At 41.4% G+C, this 27,388-nt stretch overlaps 1 protein-coding gene across 5 annotated transcripts in view; it reads left to right on the top strand.

The window, feature by feature from the left end:
- The window catches only part of HS3ST5 (heparan sulfate-glucosamine 3-sulfotransferase 5), a 264,767-nt gene extending 237,648 nt beyond the window's left edge, over positions 1–27,119 (top strand). For 4 of the 5 annotated variants that reach the window (XM_037894662.2, XM_037894663.2, XM_043542826.1 and 1 more), the window contains 2 exons: positions 20,001–20,139; positions 25,348–27,119. In XM_037894662.2, coding sequence (XP_037750590.1) covers positions 20,033–20,139; positions 25,348–26,278 — 1,038 coding nt within the window. In that variant the 5' untranslated portion in view covers positions 20,001–20,032 and the 3' untranslated portion in view covers positions 26,279–27,119. The remainder of the gene's footprint in view (positions 1–20,000; positions 20,140–25,347) is intronic. The other variant, XM_043542827.1, reaches the window with a different exon arrangement.
- The last annotated feature ends 269 nt before the right edge of the window (positions 27,120–27,388 follow it).

The following is a 27,388-nucleotide window of genomic DNA, read 5'->3' as shown; positions in this document are numbered from 1 at the left end:
GAATCCCTTGATTCAGAGGAATTGTCTTAAATTCTGAGCTTCAGTGCACAGAGAATGTAGTCTGCCACCAGGTCCATGAACATGTTGATTTATTCCTATCATTTACCTGTTGTTGCTCACTCTTTCATCAGGCTCTCTCCATCAGGAGGCACCAATTTCCAACAAGAAGGGCTTATTTAATGAGTTTGATATGTTTTGAATTCAAATATTGGAAATATATTCTTCTGAAGGGGATTTCTTTTCACAGACAGTTTAATAAATCAATCCATTATATTGCAGCACACTGCTAAAGAGTGGACAACAGGCTTACAGTTCCAGCTACTGTAGTCAGTGCTCCAAAACTAACGAAATAGGATTGAGGATTCATTAGTATCTTGGTAAAGTGCAGAGCTCATGAAATATGTTAACATTCTTATTAAGGGGTTGGAGCAATCATCTGAAGGAAAAAAAAAGCATCTTTATTACTTTCTATGACACAGTAAACAAATGCATGTCCTCAATCAATTGGGATAATCATTGTCAGCATCTTACATAGTTACAAAGCAAACAAATAAGCCAGATTGTTGCATTATGTCAGTCATGTCTAAACATCAACACACAAATTGCCTTAGGCGGATGGGAAACTTGTAAAAAGCCCAGATAGTCAATATAGCACACAGCACACAGTATGACTTATTGATTTAGCACCGTTATTAAGGAGAATCTGTTGTGGTCTCCCACAGATTGCTATGAAGTTGGATCACCTACAATATTAAAATAGTTTTAAAGAAACTTCAATATGTGGGGAGTTGAAGCCCTAACTTTTAAACATTAGCGCCTGGCCCTCTCTCACCACCTTCATCCACAAGCAAACCACCATAAATGCATCTCAGTAGTCCTCTCCCTATCCCCTTTGCTAGTGGTCACAGGAATTATTGCGGCCTAAAGGTAGGTGTGACTTCCATAAGTCTCCAGCAAAGGGGAGGGGCCGAAAAAGGGACCAACTCCCTTCAGGTTTTTCTATTAATGATAAAGGTAAATCTTACACCAGATATCACTGAGGAATGCTCCCCCAGCCTTGATATTTGGGGTAGAATGTTTTTCCCAGTGGCCCCAAATTTGCTTCCTGACTGACAACTGCAGTTCACAGTTGTCAAAAGGCAGATATCTTCAGGCTATACAGTCCATTCAGTGACTGGCAGCTGCCAGCTGGGGAGGGACCTGCCTGTGATTGGACATTGATGAGAACCTCTTGTGATGTCATCCCCAAAGTCTCGGCTGGTATAGAAGGTACAAAAAGAGCAGGAAAGTGCAGATTGAGTCTAAGAATATCTAAAATAGAATAAAAGGGAAGATAACACAAGGAGATAAGACATATTTCAGCTATAGAAAGAATAAAAGGTCCATTAAATTAATCAATAGGGCTTTTAAGGCAGTAGGGATAAATTACTCAAAGAAGATGTAGGCTATGAAGAAAGATTTTAATGAATTCTTTACCTCATTCACAAGGAAGGATGGGGGAATGCACTAGTGACAGATATACATGTTCTTGGGTGCAAAAAAACCCAACAACTCATATGGCTAGATCTTCAGTGAATGTAAATCACCACAGCTCCACTGCTGGCAATGGTACTACAACAATTTACAGTGGCTGAGAATCACCTCCTTCAACTCAGAGTCACACCAGCGAGCTTGAATAAGAGCAGTGGACCATTAGTAAGCACTGAAGCGGATTTATCTCTGCTCCAGAATTCTGAAGGTGGTGGCAAGAGGGAGCTATGTGTGGTATCATTCACCAGAGGTTTTTCATAGTTTGCTGGGAACCTAGGGAGTAGAAACAAATTAATGCTCCAACCGTATTTTTTAAAAATTGCTTACTCAGGATAGCAGAGCTCAGCTGCAGTATCTGTTTTATAATGGAATTCTGCCTTTTCTTTTTAACTCACAAGGGCAAGTGACTTGTCCAAAGTCACCTACAGCCTGATCCTGAGAAATGTTGACCATGCACATACCTAATTAATTCAGCTCTACTTCTTACAGATTATGACTAATTACTGTTTGGTTTGGTGCTTTATTTTATTTTCCACTATTAGTAAGTGAGGCATGGTTTCAGAGAGGCTGTCCTAAAGGGAAGACAATACCTAATAGTTTAGGGGTGATCTTTTCTCTACCACTATTGCCTTTCTCATAATCATTTCTGTCAGAGACAGCTCCCCATGGACCCATTGTCATTATGTTTGGGATTTCTTCATTTATTGTGGTATAATCTGTGGGAATCTCTCCTTTCTCTGCCCGCTGCTGTCTAGAAACACATAATTTTGAGGTCACATAGTCACAACTTTCTTTTCCCTAATCCATTTCTGAAACAGATTTGAGCTAGCAAAGGCCTGGTAATTTGGAGCCTCGGACTTTTTAAAAAGTCTTCCATGCAGCTGTAAAGGAATCAGCCCCAATGTTACCAGTAACATCTTCCCAAGAGCCTAATTGCCATTTCCTTCATACAGGCACCTGTTGCTTATCAATGCTGCTGACAACTTGGGGGCTCAGAGAGTCCGCTGCAACAAGCTAACCTATTAGATTAACACAGGCAAACAAAATGGCTGGGGATGGATAAATAAATGAACCTTATTCTTTTCCTGTCTGACTGGAGCACCTGTGTATAAATTAAAAGATGAATCAGCAATTTGGGCTCTTTGACATCCACTTACAATATGTAAGAGCTAGAAAGGGGGAGCCAGAAGAACTTAATCTGTCATTCTGCAGAGAGGAGATGGTTCTTCCTCGTTACAATATGGAATAGGTTTTGCAGAGCTGGAATTTAGGAGGCCCACAAAGCCCCTGGAGAGCCAATAAACTCACTGAGAATCTTTCTTTCAGCACAGCATTGTGATAAACTTCTATGGCAGGGATCGGCAACCTTTGGCACGCGGCCCATCAGGGAAATCTGCTAGTGGGCCAGGCCGGTTTGTTTACCTGCAGCATCTGCAGGTTCAGCCGATCACAGCTCCCACTGTCCGCGGTTCGCCGTTCCAGGCCAATGGGGGCTGTGGGAAGCAGCGGCCAGCACATCCCTTGGCCCACGCCGCTTACCGCAGCCCCCATTGGCCTGGAACGGCGAACCGTGACCAGTGGGAGCTACAATCAGCCTAACCTGCGGACACTGCAGGTAAACAAACCAGCCTGGCTAGCCAGCGGATTTCCCTGACAGGCCGCGTGCCAAAGGTTGCCGATCCCTGTTCTATGGGATCATGAATCTACCACTGAAATTCTAATTTAAAATAGTTTGTTTTTTTTAAAAACAGAAATTTGATGAAAAAACCTGTTTATTTTCAAAGTCTCCCCCTGCCCCTGAAGGGCGGGTATTGGTAAACAGATATATTTTATGAAAAAATATACACATAGCTTGATTTTGTTTAAGTAAATTAGACATCATGTTTGTTTTGTTTTGTTGTTGTTTGCTTTGTGTACTGTTCCTAAAAAACAGTAAAAGAAACAGAATTACACTTTCCCTATGACTTTCAATCAGATCTGCTACCAGGTAGTGGAAATATCACTGCTGGTTGGTATAGCTCAGTGCACTCCTGGTCCTAGCTAAGGATTCAACTCAATCACTTCTGTTGTCTGGGTGGGAGAGAGGTGGTGGTCTATTTTTCTTGGTGGTGAGATGGCAGTTACCCCTGACAAGAGGAAAGAAATGTTATTGGAGTGATTTTGTTATCCAAGCTGATATGTTTGTAGTCTGAGAAACAGCCTTTGGCATAAGGTACTCCATGGTTATCTCTGCTTTTTTCAGCTCTTGTTGCCATCAAGGGTGTGAAAATGGCAAAATTCTGGGGAAATGTACAGGAAATACGTATTATAATAACAGATAATGAATGCATTGGAATTCACAGTAGTGAAATGGTATCAAATATACTCATCCACATTTTAATCTAAAGCGTTAGACATCCCTCTGAACTGACCGTCCTTTGCCAAAAGCAAGCTCAATTGCATTATCGTCTGTTTTGTTCAAAGGATCAGCGTAACAGCTGTTATTGTTATGTAACATTCATAGTGAATCCTTTACAAAAGAAAATAATAACAATGGTTGTTTTACTGTGGTGGGAATAGCCCTTTCTGTAACTTCTACAATAACAATGCACAGAAATGTGCAACGAAATCGCTACTGTTTTATACCTTTATGCTCTAAACAAAATATTACTCTTCAGAAATGCTGCCTGTAAATATCCAGCTCAGACAATATATTTCAAAGGCAAGCATTCTGTGATTGCTGGCGATGGAAAGAAGCTGTTACAGTTCTAAGAGATGAAAGAGTCAGATAATTTTTTTTGCCTGGTGCATCAAGAAGTACAAACTCACTGCTAGCTGTATGGCTGATTTTGTGTGTGTGTGTGTTGATCAGAGCTGTAAGAATGCAGGAAAAGTATTTTGTTTTGTTTTTCAGTCAGTCTAGTTCCCCAAGCTTGCAGAAATGGGTGTGCATAAAGTGAGAGGCGGGGCACAATCAGAATTGGCACCATTTGTTAGCAGTTTCAGCTATTCAACTATTATTTATCATTACATTACTACCTATGGACTGTACACAGTGATCAGAGCCCAGTTACCCTAGACACTGTAGAAACAAATAACACAGACAGCCCCTGACCCAGAGATCTCACATTCTAAGATTTAGACAAAATGGAGCAAGTGAGTCAAGAGAAAGATGGTGGGAAGGGCAGTGGCAGGACAAAGTAACAGTAGAGGCAGGTGTGTTTGCATAACATTATAGTCACAGGTCTCTCACTTTGAGAGGTGGTCCTTTTAGGGCAGGTTTGAGGTACATTGGTGAGGTAGTTTGGGGAAGCTTGTACTGGATCTGTCTGGGTTGTACCTTGTGTGTGGCCAGGGATATTATATCTACATCTTTCACAAGCACTAAACTCCCCCCCCTAAAAAAAACAACAACAATGTGGGGGGAGAGAGGGAAGCAAAGTGAAAGGGAAAGGTGTAGAGTGAACCTTCAAAAAATGCAATTTGTGTTTTCTGTGTTTAAAATCCCAACTCAGCCCTACCTTTGTGCTAACTTATATATTACATGTGAATTCATTTTTAAACGCAAGATGACAACTCCATTAGCACACCTAAAACATTGCCATGGTGTCACTATAATGTATTCTGAGAGCTGAATATTAATGGCCAGCCTTAAGACCGATAACCTGGAGGTGAAAGGCTCTCTCTGCCATTAGCAATTCTCTAGAGGCCAGATTCCATTGATGACAGTGGGAGCTTTGCCATTGACTTTAGCAGTGCCAGGATTTCACCTTAGGTTCTTAACCCCTTACCCATGATGAGTAGCACTCAGTCAAAAATAGCTCTATTGATTTTAGTGGTGTTACTCACAAAAGTAAGTACAACTTGTCATGAGTAAAGGATGCGATACTGAGCGTTGACTTATCTGTGTACCCAGAAAACATCATTATTTCTAATGGAAAAATAAAATAGATAGGAAACAGCCACAATTTGCATGGAGAGATGAGGAGAGAAGCAACTTCAAAGACTGAAAGATTGAGATGATCTAAAGATTTGTATGGAAGACAAAGGAAATAATTTACCAGAGGCCACTAGTATTAACAAAGTTTCGGGCAGTATAGTAATTATTGCTGCTATATCTATCTAGGTCATGACCCTGCACTTGCAGAAAATAAGGTCTGCTGTGTAGATGTAAGGTAAATGGCCCATCTGAGTAGAAGGCATTGCTGCCTATAATGTGGACTGAGAGCTGCCTCAGGAGAGAAACACAGTGCACTGCTGCTAGGGGGCAGGAGTAACTCTCTCCAGCACATTCCATTCCAGCAAAGGTCTTGAGCATGTTTGTAACTTCAGACAGAAGAAGAGTCCCTTTAAGGTCAATGAGATTTCCCACATGTTTAAAGTCATGCACATGCTTTAGTGCTTTGTTGGATCTGGGCTTCGTTGCTTCATGGGTGCTTTGTACAGGTAGGCCCGAATCAGACACAGATCGCCCCCTCTCCAGCTACCACCCTTTCTCCTCTTTCACAGGAGGCTGCCAGATTGGGGTGTGCCGGGGGCAGGAGTGGAATGATGGTGCCCCCCGGTGGGCACTTCCACAAGTGCGAGGAGGCTGGTCTGCATCAGCAGAACTCTGAGCCCCTTTCTGCAGCATACGAGACGAAGCTGAATCAGGCCGCTGCTGCAATGCATCAGCCTGTTATTTTAGATGCAAAACTACAAATGCTTGTTTTTAAATGGAAATCTCCAGCAGCCACTGGTAACTAGAAATTAGATCGGTGTCAGTGATAGAGCAATGTAAGAGGAAGAGGGAAGAGACATAGGCACAGCACAAGAGTAATAGGAGAGGAAATCAACCAGAATAAGCAAGATTTTCTCAAGAATATTTTGTATTTATTGGAGTGAGAAACAATGAGGTGCCTCTTTCACACGGTTTAAGAGGAAGTAATTGAGAAACAGTTCTGTTCAGATCCTCCTGAGATTGGGGTGCTCTGAGTGGAACTGCTTCAAAAATTACCTTCAAGGAATCTGGCTTAAAGTGTGTAAGAGAGAACCCTGTTCTAAATTTACCAGCACATCGTTCAATGAAGCACTAATGACAATTTTATGATGTGGAAAAAACCTATTTCCCACCTGATCCCCCTCTAAAAAAAAAAAGGAAAAGAGAAATATTTCTTATATAAACTTTAGTTACATATTCCAATGAAACGGCAAGATTAAAAGAGTAATTAGGATTCAGGGTCAGAATGAAATTCAGTTCACATCTCAGTCCTTAACACATCATTCTGCTAAATGAGAGTACTGAACAGAGGAAGAATTAACTGATTTCTTTTAAGTTTAGTAATTGCAAATGCAGAGTGAATATCATTCTGCAGACATGGTGCCAGAGGACAACTCAAGCTAAGGAAATAATGGTAGCTCTGATAAATAATTTATGCACAATATCAAAAGCTGAATGAGATAAAGGAATGGAGAGCCCATTTGAAAATTTGGAATTTGCTCAAAGCTGTTCCTGCAATGATTCCCAAGAGGATGAGTAGAGATCAGTAATAAACTCTGAGACTGTATAATTCATAAACTTTCCCTCTGTTTTATTTTCAGCACTTACACTTTGTGGTTAACAAAGGAACAAAGAGCAAAACAATCCTGATAGATAGAAGTAGATAAGCTAGTAGTTTTCTTTCCACTTAGTCTTTTTATAAAGGGTGTCTATTTCCCCCCAAAATTACAAACATATCTCCCATTAAACCTAGCACACTGAAGGGAGAACAGACTCCAGTGCTCACATACACAGGCGTCCTTATATTTTTATGACAGCTGTTATACTGTGAGATCATAATACGACATAAGCAATTTCTTTGATTTTTATTAATGGCAGTCTGCTGTTGCTGATGGTTATTGTTCAGGTTGGATTTGCTATGGCTTTGTTGTGTGGCGGCAAGGCAAACTGAAAGCAAACCAGTGAAATATTTTCTACAGTTGTGGCATATTTTTGAATGAATTACACATCTCAGAATGCAAGTGAATTTTTCCCCTCCACAGACACGTTTAAAGAAGATGCTGTTAAATTAAACAAACCTAAACATTATTTTAAAAAAAGATTGTCATTGGAATTGGTGCATGGCACACTAGCAAACGTGAAAACACATGCAATGAGAGGAGAGAGAGCAAGGATTTATTTACCTTTGAATGTCAGTGCTTTGTTGTTTAATTTCTAAGCACTACAAGAATCAATTTCATAGCCGAACTTGCAAGATATGTTGTAGATCTTATTAGCTTGTTGATGTACCCTTGAAGATTTTAAATTCTACCGCTGCAAAATGAAATGGTTTCTCTTCTTAAATATGTTTTTATTTTCATGCGCAGCAACTTCTTATCAAAGATATTTCTCAGAGAGGATTTTGTTTTACTTGCCCAGAAATATGGGACCAGATCCTGTAGCTTACTGAGCCAAAACCTTTGCCTCATAGCTCTCCATCCTTCATGGGTATCTAAGACCCAAAATGCAGTGACCAACTTCAGTTCAACTGTACTGGAGGACAGGAGTAGAATTCAAGGTGATCTTGATAAATTGGAGAAGGTCTGAAATCCGTAAGATTAAATTCAACAAAGACAAGTGCAAAGCACTGCACTTAGGGAAGAAAAATCAAATGCACAAATACAAAATGGGGAGTAACTGGCTCGACAGGAGTACTGCAGAAAAGTATCTGGGGGTTATAGTGGATCACAAAATGAATGTGTGAATCAACAATGTGATGCAGTTGCAAAAAAAGAAAAGAAAATGTCATTCTGGGGTTTATTAACAGGAGTGGGGAACTGATAACAGTCTTCAAATATGTTAAGAACTGTTATAAAGAGGATGGTGATCAATTGTTCATGTCCACTGAAGGTAGGACAAGAAGTAATGGGCTTAATTTGCAGAAAGGGAGATGTAGGTTAGCTATCAGGAAAAACTTTCTAACTGTAAGGGTAGTTAAACACTGGAATAGGTTATCAAGGGAGGTTGTGGAATCCCTGTCATTGAAGGTTTTTCAGAACAGGTTAGACAAACACCTGTCAGGGATAGTCTAGGTGTATCTGACTCTGACTCAGCATGGGGGTTCAACTAGATGAACTCTTGAGGTCACTTCCAGCCCTACATTTCTATGATTCTCTGACTGAAGTGTCGGCAACCGAGTCATGGGCGGTCTGGTTGGAGCAAGATCATTAATGATATGGAGCAGTGTTTCCCAAACTTGGGAAACTGCTTGTTCAGGGAAAGCCCCTGGCGGGCCGGGCCAGTTTGTTTACCTACCGCATCCGCAGGTTCGGCCGATCGTGGCTCCCACTGGCCAGGGTTCGCCACTGCAGGCCAATGGGGGCTGTGGGAAGTGGCAGCCAGTATGGGATAGCTCAGTGGTTTGAGCATTGGCCTGCTAAACTCAGGATTGTGAGTTCAATTTTTGAGGGGGCCATTTAGGGATCTGGGGCAAAAATTGGGGATTGGTCCTGCTTTGAGCCAGGGGTTGGACTAGATGATCTCCTGAGGTCCCTTCCAACCCTGATATTCTATGAGTCTATGTCCTCAGCTCCTGTGTTGGTGCCCTGTTTAGCTGTCTATGACTGAATAAAGTTTATTTCATTAATTTCCAGCCCTCCCCTGCCCCGCTGTCATCAAATGATGAATAAATTATTCACAAGTAAACTGGTAAATTATTCTCCCAGCTCTATTGATGGTTGAATAATATTGACCTGATAAATAATTCACTATTCTTTTCCCCCCTCAGCTGGCAAATATATTATTTGTGAATGTTCTTTTATCATTTCTAGACCAGCTCTTCCATCTGTTGAGACATGTACAGGGTATTGATCACCATGGTATCTAAACATCACATATCTAGAACCCTTGCACAAATCTACTTTTTCAGGGGAAACAGGATTTGGCCCTAATTAAGGATTTAGGATTGTGCTTTTATTCCATATTTACTTAAAGTATAAGTGTCCATTTGGATATTAGTATTATATAAACATGTCTGCATATAGCTCATAGCCAATGAAAATTAAACTTTTAATTAATTTTGTGTTTATTCCGATTTTCATCCACCCTCCTCTCTCTTACACCATAATCATTACTAAGGCCATCCCATAATCCCAAAAGGAACTAGGATGTGGGTTCTGTAATGCACATGAGCCAGGAGCAGACAAAGCCAGACCAGATGGATAACTTGACTGGTGTCCACTGCAAACACAGGCTGCATAGCTCCAAGGTTATTCCAAGTTCCTGCATAAATTATATGAGTTTTACAACCAGAGCCACTCCATCTTTTTTTTTTAACTGGCTCACTGCTAACTCATGCATCTTGTGTTTGATGACCATTGAGAGTGGTATCGTATACCGCAGTGGCAACTGTCAGCAGGAAAGAGGATGAAGGAACTAAACCGAGCTGAAGAAATTAACTATAAAAAATCGCTGTGTAAATCAAGTTGTGTCACAAGCTAGTAATTCTCTTAATTCCACCAGTATCAATTGGGAGTAACTCCACTGAAATCAGTGTAAAACTGGTGTGAGAGAAGAATCAGGCCCATTTAATTTAAAGGTGTCACATGCTGATGACAGGAGGAGGATGCTTTCTTCCAATGGGGGTACATCCCCTAATGTTTTTTTTAAGTGTGGCTCCCACTATCACAGTTGATCAGGAGCAGAAGAAATTACCCCTTCTGGCCTCTCTTGCCAACAGGTTTGTTCGTTTTGTAATTTAACACAGGCGCAGGAGCACATCTGTCTCTCCTCCAAGCTGGAGCCGTGTAAGAGAGATGATAAAGCCCCAAGGCTGTAGTAACTTTAGCAGCCTGCTCTACCGCAATGGGAGAAAGACAAATGGCTCAAGAATGGGAAGGAGTACTGCTCAGGGAACAGAGAGATCATTTATAAGATCTCTCTGGCACCATGCAGTTCTATAACACCGGGCTGCAGAGATGAGCTTCTCCCCTCCACCCCCCATTGTTTTCCTCTTCCATGGGGCCTGAGAGCTGTCACTTGAACAGTCTGGCTCAGTGTATAAGTGTGTTCCTGGCTTTCAGAGTTTATACACTGCAGAATGTCACAGATCTTTGAGTCTCAAATAGCGCTCTTAAGAGGCCTTCTCCATAGGCGCCAACTTTGTGGGTACTCTGGGGCTGGAGCACCCACAGGAAAAAATAGTGGGTGCTCAGCACCCACCGGCGGCCCCACCAATCAGCTTCTCCCCCACCCCCAGTGCCTCTCACCCGCTGGTGGGTCCTGCCAATCAGCTCCTCCTCCTCCCCCTCAGAGCCTCCCATCTGCTGGTGATCAGCTGTTCAACAGCATGCAGGAAGTCCTGGGGGGGGTGGAGAGGAGAGGAGCGGGGACAGGAATAAGCAGAGGGAGGGCGGGGTGTGCTCAGGGGAAGGGGAAGAATGGGGCAGGAACACATGGGGTGAGGCCTTGGGGGAAGGAGTACCATGGGAGCAGGGCCCTGGGCAGAGAAGGGGTCGATCACCCCCTGGGAAACCAGAAAGTCAGCGCCTCTTGTTCTCTGTGGAAGGATTGGTGACAACTCCATAGCTAAATGGACTCTGGACTCTTCGTTGTTTCCATAGCTAAAGTTGTGTTGACATCTTCACTTAACATGGAAATAAAACCTTTCAAAAATGGCTGGCATTAGCTGGAGAAGAGTTGTGGTCAAGGATTACCAGGGATCCTATGGCAGGTCTTCTGCACAAGCACCATTACCCAAAGCTTATTCAGTTCAGTAGATTGTGGATGAAGCACTTAAAGTCGGTCTCCCCAGATGAAACCCCTGGGAGCAGTGGCAATAGAAGTACTGCCCATCTTGGTCTGTTGGTCACATCCCCCTGTGCATAGGAGGCTAATTTGGTACAAGGATATTAAGGTTGGGATTGTCAGTGCAACCTAAGGGAGTTAAGTGCCCAACTCCCACTGACTTTCAATGGAAATTGGGCATCTAAATCCCTTGGGCACCACTGCAAATCCTAACTTTGCCCATCCCTGCACAAGCAGGGTGAACATGTCTTGTCACATGCTGTTTTTCTTTGTCTGATCCATAGGTGATATTTTATTTCCTGTGTTTTGCTCATTTATAATTTTGAATGAGGGAAAAACACAGTTAGCCTGGAGAAATAATTATATTTGTCTTCAAAAAAGAGTGTGTGGGTGAGTGAGCAAGTTATTTATAGACAGAAATATCTTATTTGCCTTGTCATGCCTTCATTTTTCCATGTTTGGCAGATATATTTCTTTAAATGCACCAAGTGAGCAGTGAAAGGATCATATTGAGAGATTATGTGCAAATTAAAGCTGATTCCACATTTCAAATCCACCCTGACGGAGCAGAAGTATTTACTGATTTGTGTTGACAAAAGAGAGGCCTCTTCCTCATCACTGTAGTGCCTAGGAGCCGCAGTCATCGACCAGGACCCCATTATACTAGGTGCAGGATAGACACAGAACAAACAGATGGTCCCTGCCCCAAAGAACTTACAATCTAAATATAAGACACAAGACAACAGATGGATACAGACAGATGGGGGAGCACAAGGAAACATAGGGAAGCATAGCACAAGGAAGGATAGGCGGTGGTATCAGCACAGCAGCAGCCTACCCACTGTCAACGTTTTTGTAGGCATCACAGCAAAAGACAGTTCGAAGGCGGGATTTAAAGGTGGATAACAAGGTAGATTTGCAGGTGTTTGCAGGGGCAGCATGGGAGAAAGCACAAAGATTCTTGTTTGAAAATTTAACAAGCGGACAACGGAGGTTGGCATCATTGGTGAACGGGAAGCAAGTGCTGACATCTTGAAAGTGAATGAGAAATGATAGGCTGGATGGAGATAGGCCATGAAGGACCTTAAAAAAGAAGACAAGCAGTTTATGTTTGATAACATAGAGAAGGGGGCAATGCAAGGAAGGGTGACATGGTCAAAACAATGGGCTAGTAGAATTACCTTTGCAGCAGCATTCTAAATGGATATGAGATGCACGATTACATTTGTCAAGGCCAGAGAACAGGATGCTGCAGTAACTGAGATGCGAGATGATGAGAGCATGAATGAGAGTTTAAGCTGTCTGGATCTGGGTAGGAAAGGCTATGTCTTAGAGATGTTATGTAGAAAGGAACAGCAAGATTTAGACATAGCCTGGATATGAGAACCTAGATGGAGGTCCAAGTTGAAGATGATCACAGGTTATGGGTCTGAGTGACAGGCAGCATGGTGGTGTTGTCCATAGTGGTTAAAAAAGAAGGCGAGGTTTGGGGTGAGATTAAGAGCTCTGTTTTAACCATGTTGAGTTTGAGCAGATGGCTAGACATCCATGAGGAGATGTCAGAGAGACGGGCTGAGATTTTAGTTCGGACAGGAGGCAGGTCCGGAGTACAGAGGTAGATCTGTGAGTCGTCAGCATACAGATGATAGTTAAATTTGTGATTGTGGGTGAGATTATCCAAAGATAAGGTGTAGAGTAAGAACAGAAGGCAGCCAAGGAAGAGAAGGGGAACTCCTACAGAAAGCTGAAGGAGTATGAGGAGGATCCTCCAAAGGACATGCTGAAGGTGCAATTAGAGAGGTAGGAGGAGAGCCAGGAGAAGACAGAGACAAGCCAATGAAGGATAAGATTTCAAGAAGAGCATGGTAAAGACTTGTCTGCACTGGGTTTTTTGTACAGGGCAGCTACACTAATGTAACTGCACTGATGCAAACCCCAACTTGTACATGTGCTGCACTGCTCCAAAAAGTGGCTTGCACCAATGTGGCTTACCTTGGTTTAAAAACTGTACTGCAAGTCACTTTTTATACCGTTGCAGTACATCTACTGCAGGGGTTCTCAGCAGTGCAGCTACATTGGTGTAGCTATGCTAGTGCAAAAATCCAGGTGTAAACAAGATCTAAGATTAGGTTGCAAAGACAGCTTCAGATTTACCAACCTTCTTTTGTGCAGCATGCTTCTACATGCATGAGTCTGTGTAAAGAAATAAATAAATAATCCCATAGCCTGGAATTTTTATACATTGATAAAGCAGCACAGGGAAAATCTGCTTGTAAATTTCAACTGGGAGTGTAGTCTACTGGCAAAACATATTTCCAGCATGAATGGCTCTTTGCTGATGGTTTCTACATCAATGCTTCTAACTGCTTTTAATATTTTGAATTCCTGTGAATGCCAAGCTCTCTCTCTCCTTATTTAGATAAAATGGGCTTCACCGTCTTCATAATAGCTAAGAGGGTGGTTAGTTTAAATATTTTCCAAAGATTTAATTAATAGAAGAGCATCTAAGTTTCAGCTGAGAAGTCTTATTTCAGATATGAAAATATTATTCAGGGATAGGCAGCTTTGACAGAAAAAAAATCTTAGCGCAGTTATCTATGCATATTGTTCAAAGCAGAGGGAGAAAACTATTTTTTTAATTTCAAAAATTGCTAATGAGGTGCTATGTTCTGACACCTTTAATCACACTAAGTTGTACCTTATTCAGCGAGTAGTCCCTATTGAGACCATTCAGGAGTAACTATCAACACAGAATCATAGAAACGTAGGACTGGAAGGGACCATGACAGGTTATCTATTCCAATCCCCTGCACTCAGGGAGGACTAGGTATTTCCTAGTCCATCACTTACAGGTGTTTGCCTAACCTGTTCTTAAAAATCTCCAATGATGGAGATTCCACAACTTCTGTAGGTAATTTGTTCCAGTGCTTAACTATCCTTACAATTAGGAAGTTTTTTCTAATTTTCTAACCTAAATCTCCATTTCTGAAATTTAAGCCCATAACTTCTTGTCCTGTCCTCAGTGAATAAAGAGATTTAACACCCTCCTCTTATAACAACTTTTTACATACAGTCTTCTGTTGTCCAGACTAAACAAATGTTTTCAGTTTTTACTCATAGGCCATGTTCTCTAGACTTTAATCATTTTGTGGCTCTCCTCTGGACTTTTTCCAGTTTGTCCACATCTTTCCTGAAGTGTGGTGCTCAGAGCTGGACACTGTACTCCAGCTCAGGCCTTATCAGGGCGGAGTAGAGTGGAAAAATTATTTTTCTTGTCTTGCTTACATCACTCCTGTTAATATATTGATGAATGATGTTCCTGGAGGACAGGTCCATCAATGGCAATTAGCCAAGATAGTCAGGGATGCAAGCCATGCTCTGGGTGTCCCTAAACCTCTGACTGCCAGAAGCTGGGAGTGGACAACAGGGTATGGATCACTCAATAACTATCCTATTCTGTTCATTCCCTCTGAAGCAACTGGCCACTGTCAGAAGACAGGATACTGGGCTAGATGGACCATTGGTCTGACCCAGTATGGCCGTTCTGATGTTCTTATCAATTGCCTTTTAATGAAAAATACTGTTACTACTCATCGTATGTGTAGTAGTTCTCTGTTAATGCAATTCACCAGCTTCAGTAATGTTGCTGTAGTTTAATGGCTCAGACATGGGCACCTGTGGAATGGGTACAAGGAGAATGCTACACTTGCTGCTCAGCTTGCTTTCATGCTAGGTCTGCTTACCAGCCACTCAGCACAAAGTGGCCGTTTAGAGTAGGCCAAGGGAGGGGCAGGCCATAGCTAGCGTGTCTGCCACTATGTGCATCCAGGGACCACAGACCCTCATATAGGAGGGGTTGCAGCCACTATTCCAACCTAGGCCATGAAGGGGATCAAAAACCGTTCCACAGCATGCGCACAGGTGGGGGGAGTGGATTCTTTCCCTTTCCGGCCACCATGTAGCTCCTCCCACAAAACCAATCCACTTGAGGTGTATGAATTTTACTCACAGTGCACACCTAGCGGAGCTGTGTGTCTTTATAATTAAAAGAACACAGAAAGTGAAAGGAGAGAGAGCAAGGTATTAAGGACTTTGCTCCATTTCTTATTAACCACATTTTAAACTATCAATAGATTCAAAGATCTGTCTGTAATATATGAGTGCAGTGTTATAGCCATGTTGGTCCCAGGATATTACCTCACCCACCTTGTCTCTGTAATATATGTAGGCAGATATTTATTGGTCAACGGATGACCCCTGCTGGTGTGCAAAACATCTGTCTCAGCTAATTTATAAATTTGATACAAAGAAATCCTCTTTAACAATAATAGTAATACTTCTCTATATAATGAAAACCGTGCTTTCATCATGAACAATGTTGATGTTTTTTCATTTCATATTTTGAAATTTTATACCACTTTTTATGTGTGTCGTGACTGTTTCATGAAAATCCAGTGAGTGCCTTTGCTTATTTCATCGTGATTAAATCCATCTCTTTGCATATCTGTCTAAATATATGGGTATGTCTATAATATAATAGCCTATATGAATATATGTAATAATATCACACAGAAGGGTAAGGGCTTGGTCTGTAAGTATAATTTTGTGGTGTTAAAACTTGTCTTTGGCACAAATTCTTGAACTCAGTTTTATCTAAGGCCTTACACTGTGCCATCAACATAGTATCTAAGACCTCACAAGATTTTAAATACTAAACGCAAAATCTCTCTCTTCCATTCCCGATAAGTAGGAGTAGTTTGCTTGGATTTTAATTTCCTCAAAATGATTGAGGAAGGCTAACCTGCAGAAATGGGATTTGCATTTAGTTTTGAAACTGCTGAGGTTCTCTCTTGTGATAGGAAGTTCCACACACATGGTCCAGTTGCTGGGACAATTCTGTCCGCTACATTCATGTGTCTCCCCTAGTTGTAAACAGTTTCATTCTCTCAGTCTAATGTAGCTGTCGTGGGGTCCCAGAGGGAGAGTGCTCCTTCAGATGGACATGGACAGGGAGGCCTTTGATTATAAAGGTATTTCCCCATCATCCTCTGTGATAAAGACTGATGTAGAAAAATTATTTAACATCTCTACAAAGGTCTTATTTGTTCCCTTTACTTTCTGAGGGAGCCACCACTTTTCTTGCTGGTTTTCTGCTTCTGATATATTTAACCCACTTATTGTTAGTTGTTTTTATGACATTGGTTGATTACTCTTCAAGATCCTGCTGAGCCTTGCTAATTTATATTTTTAATTGTCACAATTTATGCTTCTTTCTGTGGCTTCCAGTAACAAATTCTGAAAGATACTTATTTGGTTCAAATAGCCTCTTGTGTCTTTCCACTTTGCCATATCTTCTTTCTTATCTTCCTTTTAGTTGAGGGCATGCATACTTTTAGAGACTATGCAGCTTCCATGGAATCGGAGGGTTTTCATTTCTTCACTTTCAAAAGTTAAGTGCTGTTATGTTAAGGTTTTGTAACATTCCTGTCTGATGGATTTTTTACCTTAATTGTATTTCGGTTGGTATTACTTAGTGGTTTAACTATAACTAATTCTTGAACCCATTCCTCTGTTGCATAGGACGACAAACAAATAGTTTTTATGTGCTTTAGAACTAGTTATTCCAAGATACAGTCATTTCAGGTGTCAAGAAATTACTTCTCTAACCCTTGTTCCATTGTAAAAATCATGGCAGTGATATTTATTTAACTACTTCACAGTAGTTTTTTCAGGTATAACTGTAAATTTTATGGCGAGGGTTTTAGAAAACTCGCTGCATTCAAATCAGCTTCAGTAGGCTTTGACTCAGGCTCAGAAAGTGCTAACATACTGCTGAGCTAGTCACCAGCAGAGGGGGACTAGAACTCAAGACTACCTGGGCTACTAGGTCTATGCTTCTGAGCTACATGAGGTTTAAGGGGCTACAATGCTTTCATTGCCACCACTAGCCCGGGCTTCTTGATGTACTTACAAGATGAGCTTTATACATTAATGATTCATTCGTTTTTCCATAACCAACAATGGTCTTCACACGATTAAAAAAATTAATAAATAAACACATGCTTCCTGTTCAAAGGAATTTGAGAGCCAAAAGGCAGACAAAAAAGTTAGAGAGCAATGCACCATTCAGAGGAAGGTAATAACTTTGAAATTATTTTTAAAAAATTAATTGGAGTTCTGATGGTGTCATGTGAGTTAGCATTTTCAGGCATTGCTAGAAGCGGGGTTTTAGGGCTTTAAGGGGCAAATGATCTCTGTTCTAACTCTACTGATGTCAAGGGAGTTACAGCAGGAATTAATTTGGCCTTCAACGTTCTTGAAAATTTATATTATGCCTGATTGCTTCACAGTGCTCCCAACATTCAAAGCTACAGTGCACTGAGCAGAAAAACCTAATAACAAAGACCTGTTATGCTTGTGTTCCCTCCTTCCCCTGCAAGTTTCTAAGCTGCCGATTGAGCAAAGAAACATAAAAGACAAAACTGTTACTCATGTGCGCAAAAAAGGTCAGCTCTTATAACTTCAAAACTTCTTTCCAATTTGACTGGTTTCTCTGGTCTCAAGGAGACCTGCAAAAAACAAACCAAGTATGAACAAAACTCTTTCTACTCTTTAGATAGGCATGCACCACATTTCTGACAGAAATATATGGAGAAAATGGGATTTTTGTTTTAATACATGCAAAACTCAAAACTGGCTGGACACATTTTCATGAAACTTTACAAATCAATCACCTCTGAGCTGAAGCCAAGCACAGAAAGTTCACCCCAAATGAATTTGTTTGCAAACGTTATGAGTAATTCATAAGTAGTGAAACAGGGAATAGGGGGTGTGTGTGAAATGTAAATATGTAAGCTGCTGTTGTAATTCAGCCTGACTGGTAATGGAGCAACTGTTTGCTCTATAACTCTCTCTCTCTCTCAATCTTGCACACACACACAAAACTGGTGCAACTGTTTTAAAGGAATTGTGAATCCCAATGAGCCTATATATATACATATGTTAAGGACAACATGATTACTGAGAGAATAAGACCCTATGGAATCTACGTGCAGGAGCCAAGATATCTGTAATTTAATTTCACTATGTTCTGCAGATCTCCATAATCACAGAAAGTCCTGCAGATATGACTTAACATGACTAATCCATTGGGATCCAAGTAGCTAGACAAGGGAGGACATTTGGACTGTGTTTTATTCTCGTATGGAGAGGATTGTGTATGTTTCCTGAGAACTGAAATTCAGAACCAATTACTGTAATACTGAAACCTTTCTTTTATCTACAGAAAGCAGCAGTGCAGGATTTAAGACTGTAAACCTATGGAAATTTGCTCTCATTATCATCATCATTTCTTGTCCCTTCCCTATTTCTTAATTAAAGGAATTTAATTAAAGTAGTAATTAGTAATAATGTATCTACACAGAGATGTAATATCTGTATATTTTTTCCTCACTTTTAAATTGTTCACATATTAAGCTCCAGTTATGTATTGTCTGCACTGCTTAAAATCTAAAATTCTTTATATTGGGGGCATTTTTGTGTTTAACTTCGAAAGGCTAGGGGAAAATATAATAAAAAAAAAAAAAAGAGGAAAGATGGTTTTGTGGTTACGACACTAGGCAGCAACTCGAACTTCAGTTCAATTCCCAGCTGTGCTATAGATTTCTTCTGTGACCTTGGGCAAATCAGTGAATCTCTCTGTATTATTCCCCATCTCTTTTTTCCCTAAGAGAACAATAATGCTTCCTCTGTAAACTCTTTAGGGCAGGGACTCTCTCTTACTCTGTGTTTGTGCCGTGCCCAGCACTATGCAGCCAGGATCTTGGGACTATTACTGTGAGGCTACTGTCATATAAATAAGAAAGAATTCAGTACTACAGGTTAAATGAAGGCTTGGAGCCATGATCTGCTTCTGTATCTTTACTAGACATTATTATTATTATTTATTAGCATTACAGAAGCACCTTACAGTACGTCTACACAGCCCACGTCAGTGAACCTCCCAGCCTGGGCTGACAGACTCGGGCAGCGGGGCTTGCTCCAGCACACTAAATGTAGCTGTATAGGCCGCACTTTGAACATACTGCTTGGGCTGGAGGCTCAGGCTTGAAGCCCACCCCCTTCCCTAGCCTTCAGAGCCCGAGCTCCAGCCTGAGCCAAAACTTCAAAGCGCTGTCTATTTTAAGAGTGGTAGTGCAAACCTTGCTGCCCCAAGTCTATCAGCCCAGGTGGGGGGGCTGGCGGCCACAAGCTGTGCAGATGTACCAGCAGACGCTTCAGTCAGAATCTCGTGCCCATTGTAATAGGCTATGTACAAACACTTAATGAGAGACAGTCTGTGCCCCCAAAGGGTTTACCAGCTAAACAGACGAGACAGGCGAAGGGTGGGAAGGGAAACAAGATACAGAGGGAGATGAATTGACTTGGTTTCCTGACTCCCAGTCCCCAGGTTCTAGCCACTGGACACTGCTTCTCCTAGTAATGGTGGACATAGTTAAACTGGCTCTGAAATAGTAAGTTCCACTTCCTAGATACGTTGCTTGGCTTCATTATGAATGGCAGAAAAAGAGCAAAATAAACAAGTTTTATCTAATACCAATGCCGCTTTAAAAGATTTTTGCAAGTGAGGCTTAATCACTTGTAAGAATTGATTGCCTGCCTGTTAATAAACATTAGCCAGAGTATTGCCACTTGCTGATGAGTGGTTTATGTGTTCTGGTCCCTGCAGACTGAAGAAGTCCTGAAGATTGATGGAGGGCCATGCTATTCAAACAGCAGGCGTTGCTGAGACAGAAGCTCTTTGTGCTAGGCAGCCTTGCTATTGGAAGTCTCCTATATCTAGTTGCCAGAGTTGGGAGCTTGGATAGGTAAGTAATTAAACAACCAGGCGTAAGTCACAGTCTTAATTATAAATGGATCTGGATTTATTAATTATAACTGGGTTTTTTTCTCCTCGTTTGCTTAAAACATATAGATCTCCAGGTTTTTCTCCTACTGATGTATAGAAAGACTATGCACCTTAATATTGATTTTCATTATTTCTTCCTTCTCTTTCTGGGGAGGGAGTGGGAGAAGGGAGAGAGGTGCTGCTTGTCCAAGTCAAAGTATTTCTATCTGTCTATTTGTATTCTGTGTGCATTGGTGCTTGTTTTCAGAGGAGGAATAAAGCAGCATACAGTACAAATGTCATTACAGTAGCTCATTTTTGTCTGTGTGCATCTGTGCGTTGACCTCTAGTCTCAGCAAAACAGTTATGATGTATTTATGTATCTTCTTTTCTAAATTTACGGAAAAGCAATTAATGCGCGACAGTGGTAATTAAAATTATGTATGAGCCTGCAGAGTAGCTTATCAAGTTTTGAATCCTATTGCGCTTGAAAGATTGCTGCAGGGTTTGAGAATTTTAACTATGTTAACTAGCCATGATGTTCTGAAGCTGAATGCACCAGACAAGGAGGTTGTGTCTGCAAGTGATTTCCTTGAGAGCAGTGGAAAATCCACAGAGAGGAAATTAGAGAGTATTTGGCACTCTTGACCAGGCACACCCTTAGAAACTATTTGGGATGTAACAGACCTATCTCTAACAGCTGATAATGTCTTTGAGACCTTAGAACAACCTGGGATTGCTTTGATAGGTGCCAGCTTTGGAAGCATGACTGAAAAAAGAGTTTGGGGTTCCCTGTGGTTGAGGCCTAGGTCTGAACAGATTGGGGTTGTGTACGCATATCTGTGCCAGTGACCCTGCTCACCCCTTACCCTGGAAAAATATGGCTGATGTGCAAAACTGTGACATGCTTCTATTCAAAATATCTAGAGCATGTAAAACTGCATAGGAACAACATGGGAACTGCAATATCAAATCAGACTACTGACCAACCTGGGCCCCATCCCTATGTGGTGGTGTTGCCTTCCAAGGTAATTCGGTCTCTTCCTCTTCCATTCACTTCAGTCCCACTATTGAGGAAGGCATTCAATGCTATCAGGTGGACTCAGTGCCTCACAGGATCAGACTCCTAACCTGGTATCTTGCCTCCAACAGTGACCAATGCTTGATGCTTCAGAGGACATTAAAACTAAAGATAGCCAATTATGTGATTCTGTAGGTGGGGCAAAAATTCCTTCTTGACTCCTTCAGGAGTTTATCTTATGCCCTGAGGCATGACATGTAATTAACCTTATATCATTATCTAAGCTTACACAGCTACAAATGTTATTGATGGTCATAAAATTATCCAGCCACAATATCTAACTCATTGACCTCATGCAGCAGTGAATTCCAGAAGTTCCATATATAATATTGCTAATGACAGTATGATTTATCTTCATCTTTCATTAAGCAATGTGGAAAAATACCACACTGCCATTAAAACATCTCTGTTTGTACTCGAGAATTAAGGTGGGTGAGATAATATCTTTTATTGGACCAATTTCAATGCAAAATATTACCTCACCCATCTTGTCTCTCTAATATCCTGGGACCAAAACAGCTACAACACTCTATTTGTACTCATCATGAGAGAGAGAGAGAGAGAGGGCGTGTCTTCACTACAGGGGAGATCGATGCTCTGGCAATCAATGCAGCAGGTGTCAATTTAGCAGGTCAAGTGAAGACCCGCTAAATCGATGGCAGAGTGCTCTCCAGTCAACCCCGGTACTCCACCTCTCTGAGAAGAGTAAGGTAAGTCAACCAGAAAGCATCTCCCATCGACGCAGCACAGTGAAGACACCGGGGTAAGTTGACCTAAGCTATGTAGACTCCAGCTACTTTATTCATGTAGCTGGAGTAGCGTAACTTAGGTCGACTTACCCTGGTAGTGAAGACAAGCCCAGAGAGACATAGAAGGACCAACTGAAAGAGCCTTTCTACAGGTGTGTTAGGGCCCAATCTAAAGCCCATTGAAGTCAGTAGTAGAAGGACTCCCATTGACTTCAGTAGGCTTGTGATTGGAGCCTCAGTCAGTTATGCCCAGATCCTCAAAGGTATTTAGTCACTTAACTTCCACTGAAGTCAGTGGGAATTGGGCACCTAAATACCTTTGAGGATCAGGGATTAAGGGCTTAATATAATAGGCATGGCTGATTGTACTATCTATTATAAAGGATGCCTGAGACTTACCATGAAAAAAGACCCTGTTTTCAGTTACTTATAACTTTCCCAAACTTTAACCATCTGAGCTGAAACTTCCCATTCCAGGTGTCTGCCTCAGGAACTGCTTAACAGAGATAAGGCAACTGGTTGTGCTGAAAGGTAAATTATCAAACTGAAGAGGGGTTGCTAGCAGAGTTCCTCCAGGATCAGTCTTGGGACCAATTTTATTCAATATTTTATTGATGACCTTGGCACACAAAGTAGGTGTGGTAATGAAATTTGCTGATGATACTAAGTTGGGAGGCACCCAATATTGTACAGGGAGATCTGGATGAACACCAGAGTAATAGAAATGGGATGAAATTAAATAGTACAAAGTGCAAGGTCCTGTACTTCTGGTCTAATAATAAGAATTTCTGCTACAAGCTGGGGGCTCATCAGTTGGAAGCGACAGAGGAGAGAGACCTGGTTGCATAGGTCAATCACGGAATGACTATGAGCCATCAGTGTGATGCAACTGTGAAAAAAGGCAAGTGCAATCCTAGGATGTATTAGGCGAGGCATTTCCAGTAGAGATAGAGAAATAATAATACCATTGTCCAAGGCATTGGTAGGCCCTCGTTTGGAATAGGGTGTACAATTCTAGTCACCCACGTGGGTGCTGGGCGGTGCAGGTGGCCTGTGATATACAGGATGTCAGACTAGATGATCTAGTGGTCCCTTCTGGCCTTAAAATCTATGACTCTATGAATATTTTTGGAAACTTTCAGTCAAAACAATTTAGCCATTTCTGAATATATTATTTTGCCCATATTAAAACATTCTGGCAACCTGTTCTTTGAGGATCTCTAGTGACCCCTTGTTTTGGAGTAAGGACTTGAAATTTGGCAGGGGCATGGCCTTTGTGTCAAGGATGTGCCTTTTGGCATCCATATGAAAATCTGCCCAAATGTGTCCAAGTTATAAGCCTTTGAAAAGTCACAGTTTGCAATGCTCAGGAACAGTTAAAGCTCTGAAGATTCCTTCCTCATTGAGCAAACTCAAGCTTGTGTAGACCAGACTGTGCATGAACCATCCCCACATAGGAATTGAGCATGCTCCAGCCCAGCCTACAGGGAGAACTGGATTTTGCCTGTAATGGCTGCTCCCAGGTGCTTCAGGCAATGGTGGAGCTAGGCATCAGACCTGAAATCAGGGAGCCTGTCCTTCCTATGCATTCAATGACCGCACCCCCCCCCCCCCACCACCACCACCACTTACTGGCATCCAGGCAGCATGGAGGAGGATGGATTAGATGACCTCCTGAGGTCTCCTCCAACCCTCATCTTTAAATCTTCTATGATTCTATGATCTTATTCAAATGCAGAGGTAACAAAAGTTGGACTGGGTGTGGGAAAGGAGTAGATTGGGAGAAGGAGTCCAGCGAGACTGGGACTGGAGTGGGGAGAGAAACTTGGACTGGAGCTGACTGGACAAGGATGCTGGGACTGGGAGTTGGGGGGAGTAGAGGAGAACCTGGGACTGGTTGGGCAGGGAGGCTGGGACTGGAAGCCAGTGAGAGAAATGGTGGGAGACTGGGAGCCAGGTGGTTGGGGGGCAACAAGGAGATCTGACAAGGAGCTGGGTGTGGGGAACAACTGGGACTAGCTGGACAAAGAGTCTAGAACAAAGCCCAGGGAGAAGGAAGACTGGGACAAAGATCTGGGGAGGGAATGTCGGGGAGACTGAGAAGGAGAGAGAGGCGTAACTGAGACTGGCTGGGCAAGGAGACTGGGGACTGAGCATGTGGAAGGGGTCAAACTTAGATTGGGAGAGATATTGGGACTTGAACAGAGAGCCCAAAGGGGAAAACTAGGACTGGGACAAGAACCCAGATGAATAGAGACTGGGACCAGATAGGTAAGGATCCAAGGGTGGGAAAGAGACAAGACTGGTACATGAACAGGCTGGAGGGAACAGGAGAGAAGGAGTCAAGCTTGGGGCAAAAACACAAGAGCACATACCCCTCTGGAGGCTGGAATGGAACCCAAGATTAAGGAGTCTCACTATTCCTCTGCTGTCAGCAAATATCTGTGAAATCTGCTGGCAAATTGTGCTGCCTCTTACTCAAGTGCTGATGACAACATACTACCGCTATTAGACCCTCTATTACTTCAAGTGACAGAGGTCTCTGCAGTGGTTCTAAAGGTTCCAAGTCTGCAGATGAACTGTGTGGATGTCAATTTGATGCCACATGATGGAAATTCTGTTTTTTTCAGTTTGCTTTTTAATAAAAACCTAGTAAATTACACACGCACACACACACAAAACTTTGTTAAAACAACATTATTAGCAGGGATTCTGTGCCTAAAATATTATATAAACATATAAATAAGGACTTTATCATAATGCACACACTTAATTCTGGCATTTCCTAACTTTTCAGTGCTTGACTTTGCAACCTTAGTAATGCTCTTTTTATATGGGGGAGGGGTGTGTGTGTGTGTGTGTGTGTGTGTGTGTAATACTCATCCATAGATATAGAGAGAGAGAGATTATGTGCAAACTTGAGCATTAGTGTTTTCAGGGATTATGATGGATTTTGTCTCTTGAAATCCTGACAATTGGCTCATTATTCCATATCTTAGGTCATTAATAGCATTTTGAAAGTATAAATACCTTAAATGACAAGATATTATTTCCAAAAATAGCACTACACATCAGGAATCGGTTTGTTTCAGGATTTTCTACCAAAAGCACATTGCCCAGATCTGTCAAATGTCTCGTTGTAAAGCAGGTGCTAATTTGACCCAGGCCACTTGTTTTTCTTGTGCTGTGAACATGCTGCTATCAATTAAGAGCTTGATGAATAGGAATCTGGAAGAATATTAAAAATGCCACAGATTGTCTGCCCATTTAATAAAGGGTGGATTAAAATAAAATTTGCAAACGTACGTTCATTATGGTTTACAACAGAACAAAATCTCATCTGTTTTGTTGATTTCAGGCTGCAGCCCATTTGTCCCATTGATGATCGACTTCGACCCCATGGCCAAGACGAGATCCCACTCCGAGCCCTGCAGTTCAAGCGTGGGCTGCTACATGAGTTCCGTAAGGGCAACGCCACTAAGGAGCAAATCCGACTTCACAATTTGGTTCAGCAGCTCCCTAAGGCCATTATAATTGGGGTGAGGAAAGGAGGCACCCGTGCACTGCTTGAGATGCTGAACCTCCATCCAGCAGTGGTCAAAGCTTCTCAAGAAATTCACTTCTTTGATAACGACGAGAACTATGCCAAGGGTATTGAATGGTACAGGAAAAAAATGCCTTTTTCTTACCCTCATCAAATAACAATTGAGAAAAGCCCTGCATATTTTATCACAGAGGAGGTACCTGAAAGGATTTATAAAATGAACTCATCCATCAAATTACTGATCATTGTCAGGGAACCCACAACAAGAGCTATTTCTGATTACACTCAGGTGCTGGAGGGGAAGGAAAGAAAGAATAAAACCTACTACAAATTTGAGAAGCTGGCTATTGATCCTAATACCTGCGAAGTGAACACTAAGTATAAGGCAGTGAGAACCAGCATCTACACAAAACATCTGGAGAGATGGTTAAAATACTTTCCAATCGAGCAGTTTCATATTGTAGATGGAGATCGGCTCATTACAGAACCACTGCCAGAACTCCAGCTGGTGGAGAAGTTCCTAAATCTTCCTCCAAGGATAAGTCAGTACAATTTATACTTCAATGCCACCAGAGGGTTTTACTGCTTGCGATTTAACGTTGTCTTTAACAAGTGCCTGGCGGGTAGCAAGGGACGCATTCATCCAGAGGTGGATTCCTCTGTCATTACCAAATTGCGCAAGTTCTTTCACCCTTTTAATCAAAAATTTTACCAGATCACTGGGAGGACATTTAACTGGCCCTAAACTAAATTTCATACAACACTATGTGTTGCACCTGGAGACAAGCAGCAATGTCTCTTCTAGAGTAAAAATATGCACTTTTCATAGACACAACTATCAAATTAACTTTTTTTCATGCATACTTGTACATATGCAGTGTGTGACCAAATATAAGGTGGGATCAATTTTTCTACAGAGTAGTAACTAACATAACTTTACTCTCTACATAGTTGCATCATTTTAAGCTATACAAATAAAGGACAAGGTAGTATTTAGGGGAATAAATTCAGATACTGTGCAAAAGGGCCAGTGTTCCTCTTGCTCAATAACATTTATTATGTGACACATTTATAGACCCAGACAGAATGTTAGTTTAGAACATGCAAATTCAGCTTGGAATTGTATGTAGCTGTGAGGGTATATTGGAAAGTATAACATTCAGGCTATATTAAGTATGCACCTTGCTAAAGGAATTCTGACACTTTAAATACAATGATGAATTGTTACAGTGAAACTGGATAATACTATTTTCTTATTATTTGAAAAGAAAATCCTATCTCGTACAAACAACATTGGTTCAAAGTTCCTGTGGTGAGTTTGCACTATTGTTTTATTGTATGGACCATAGTGTCACTTGTAGCATGTCAATCATATATCAAAAAAAATCAAATAATTTTTTCGTCTATGCTTGTGTGTCAACAAAGAGAAACATCATGTATATAGTGTATATTGTTTGTAAATACTGGTTTCACACTAAGTAATTCTATTTTGTAAACTGAATATGGCTATTTAATTTATTGTGAAAATGAAATTTATTGTGGTATTTAAAAATGGAATGGATTAAAATTACTATATGTGCAACTATTTTCCACCTTCTGCTGTTTGGTGTATATTGGGGTGATCCCAGAGGCAAAATGCATGTGTGTGTATGTGTGTGAGAGAGAAAGAGAGAGAGAGAGAGAGACACTTGCACTTGTAAACCTCATTTCTGGACAGTTGAGAAAACTGATATATGAATTGAAGTTGAGTTTATTAAAAAACTCAACCATCTGGAAAGCTGGTGTAATACACACCTCAAAGAACATTATTGCTGTTCAGTTAAAGCGCTTTGAAATAATTAATTCAGTTGCAGTT

Source organism: Chelonia mydas, chromosome 3 (assembly GCF_015237465.2).
Source record: "Chelonia mydas isolate rCheMyd1 chromosome 3, rCheMyd1.pri.v2, whole genome shotgun sequence".
Lineage (NCBI taxonomy): Eukaryota > Metazoa > Chordata > Testudines > Cheloniidae > Chelonia > Chelonia mydas.
Note: the sequence above shows the minus strand (reverse complement) of the source record. Positions and strands in the feature narration are given on the sequence as shown.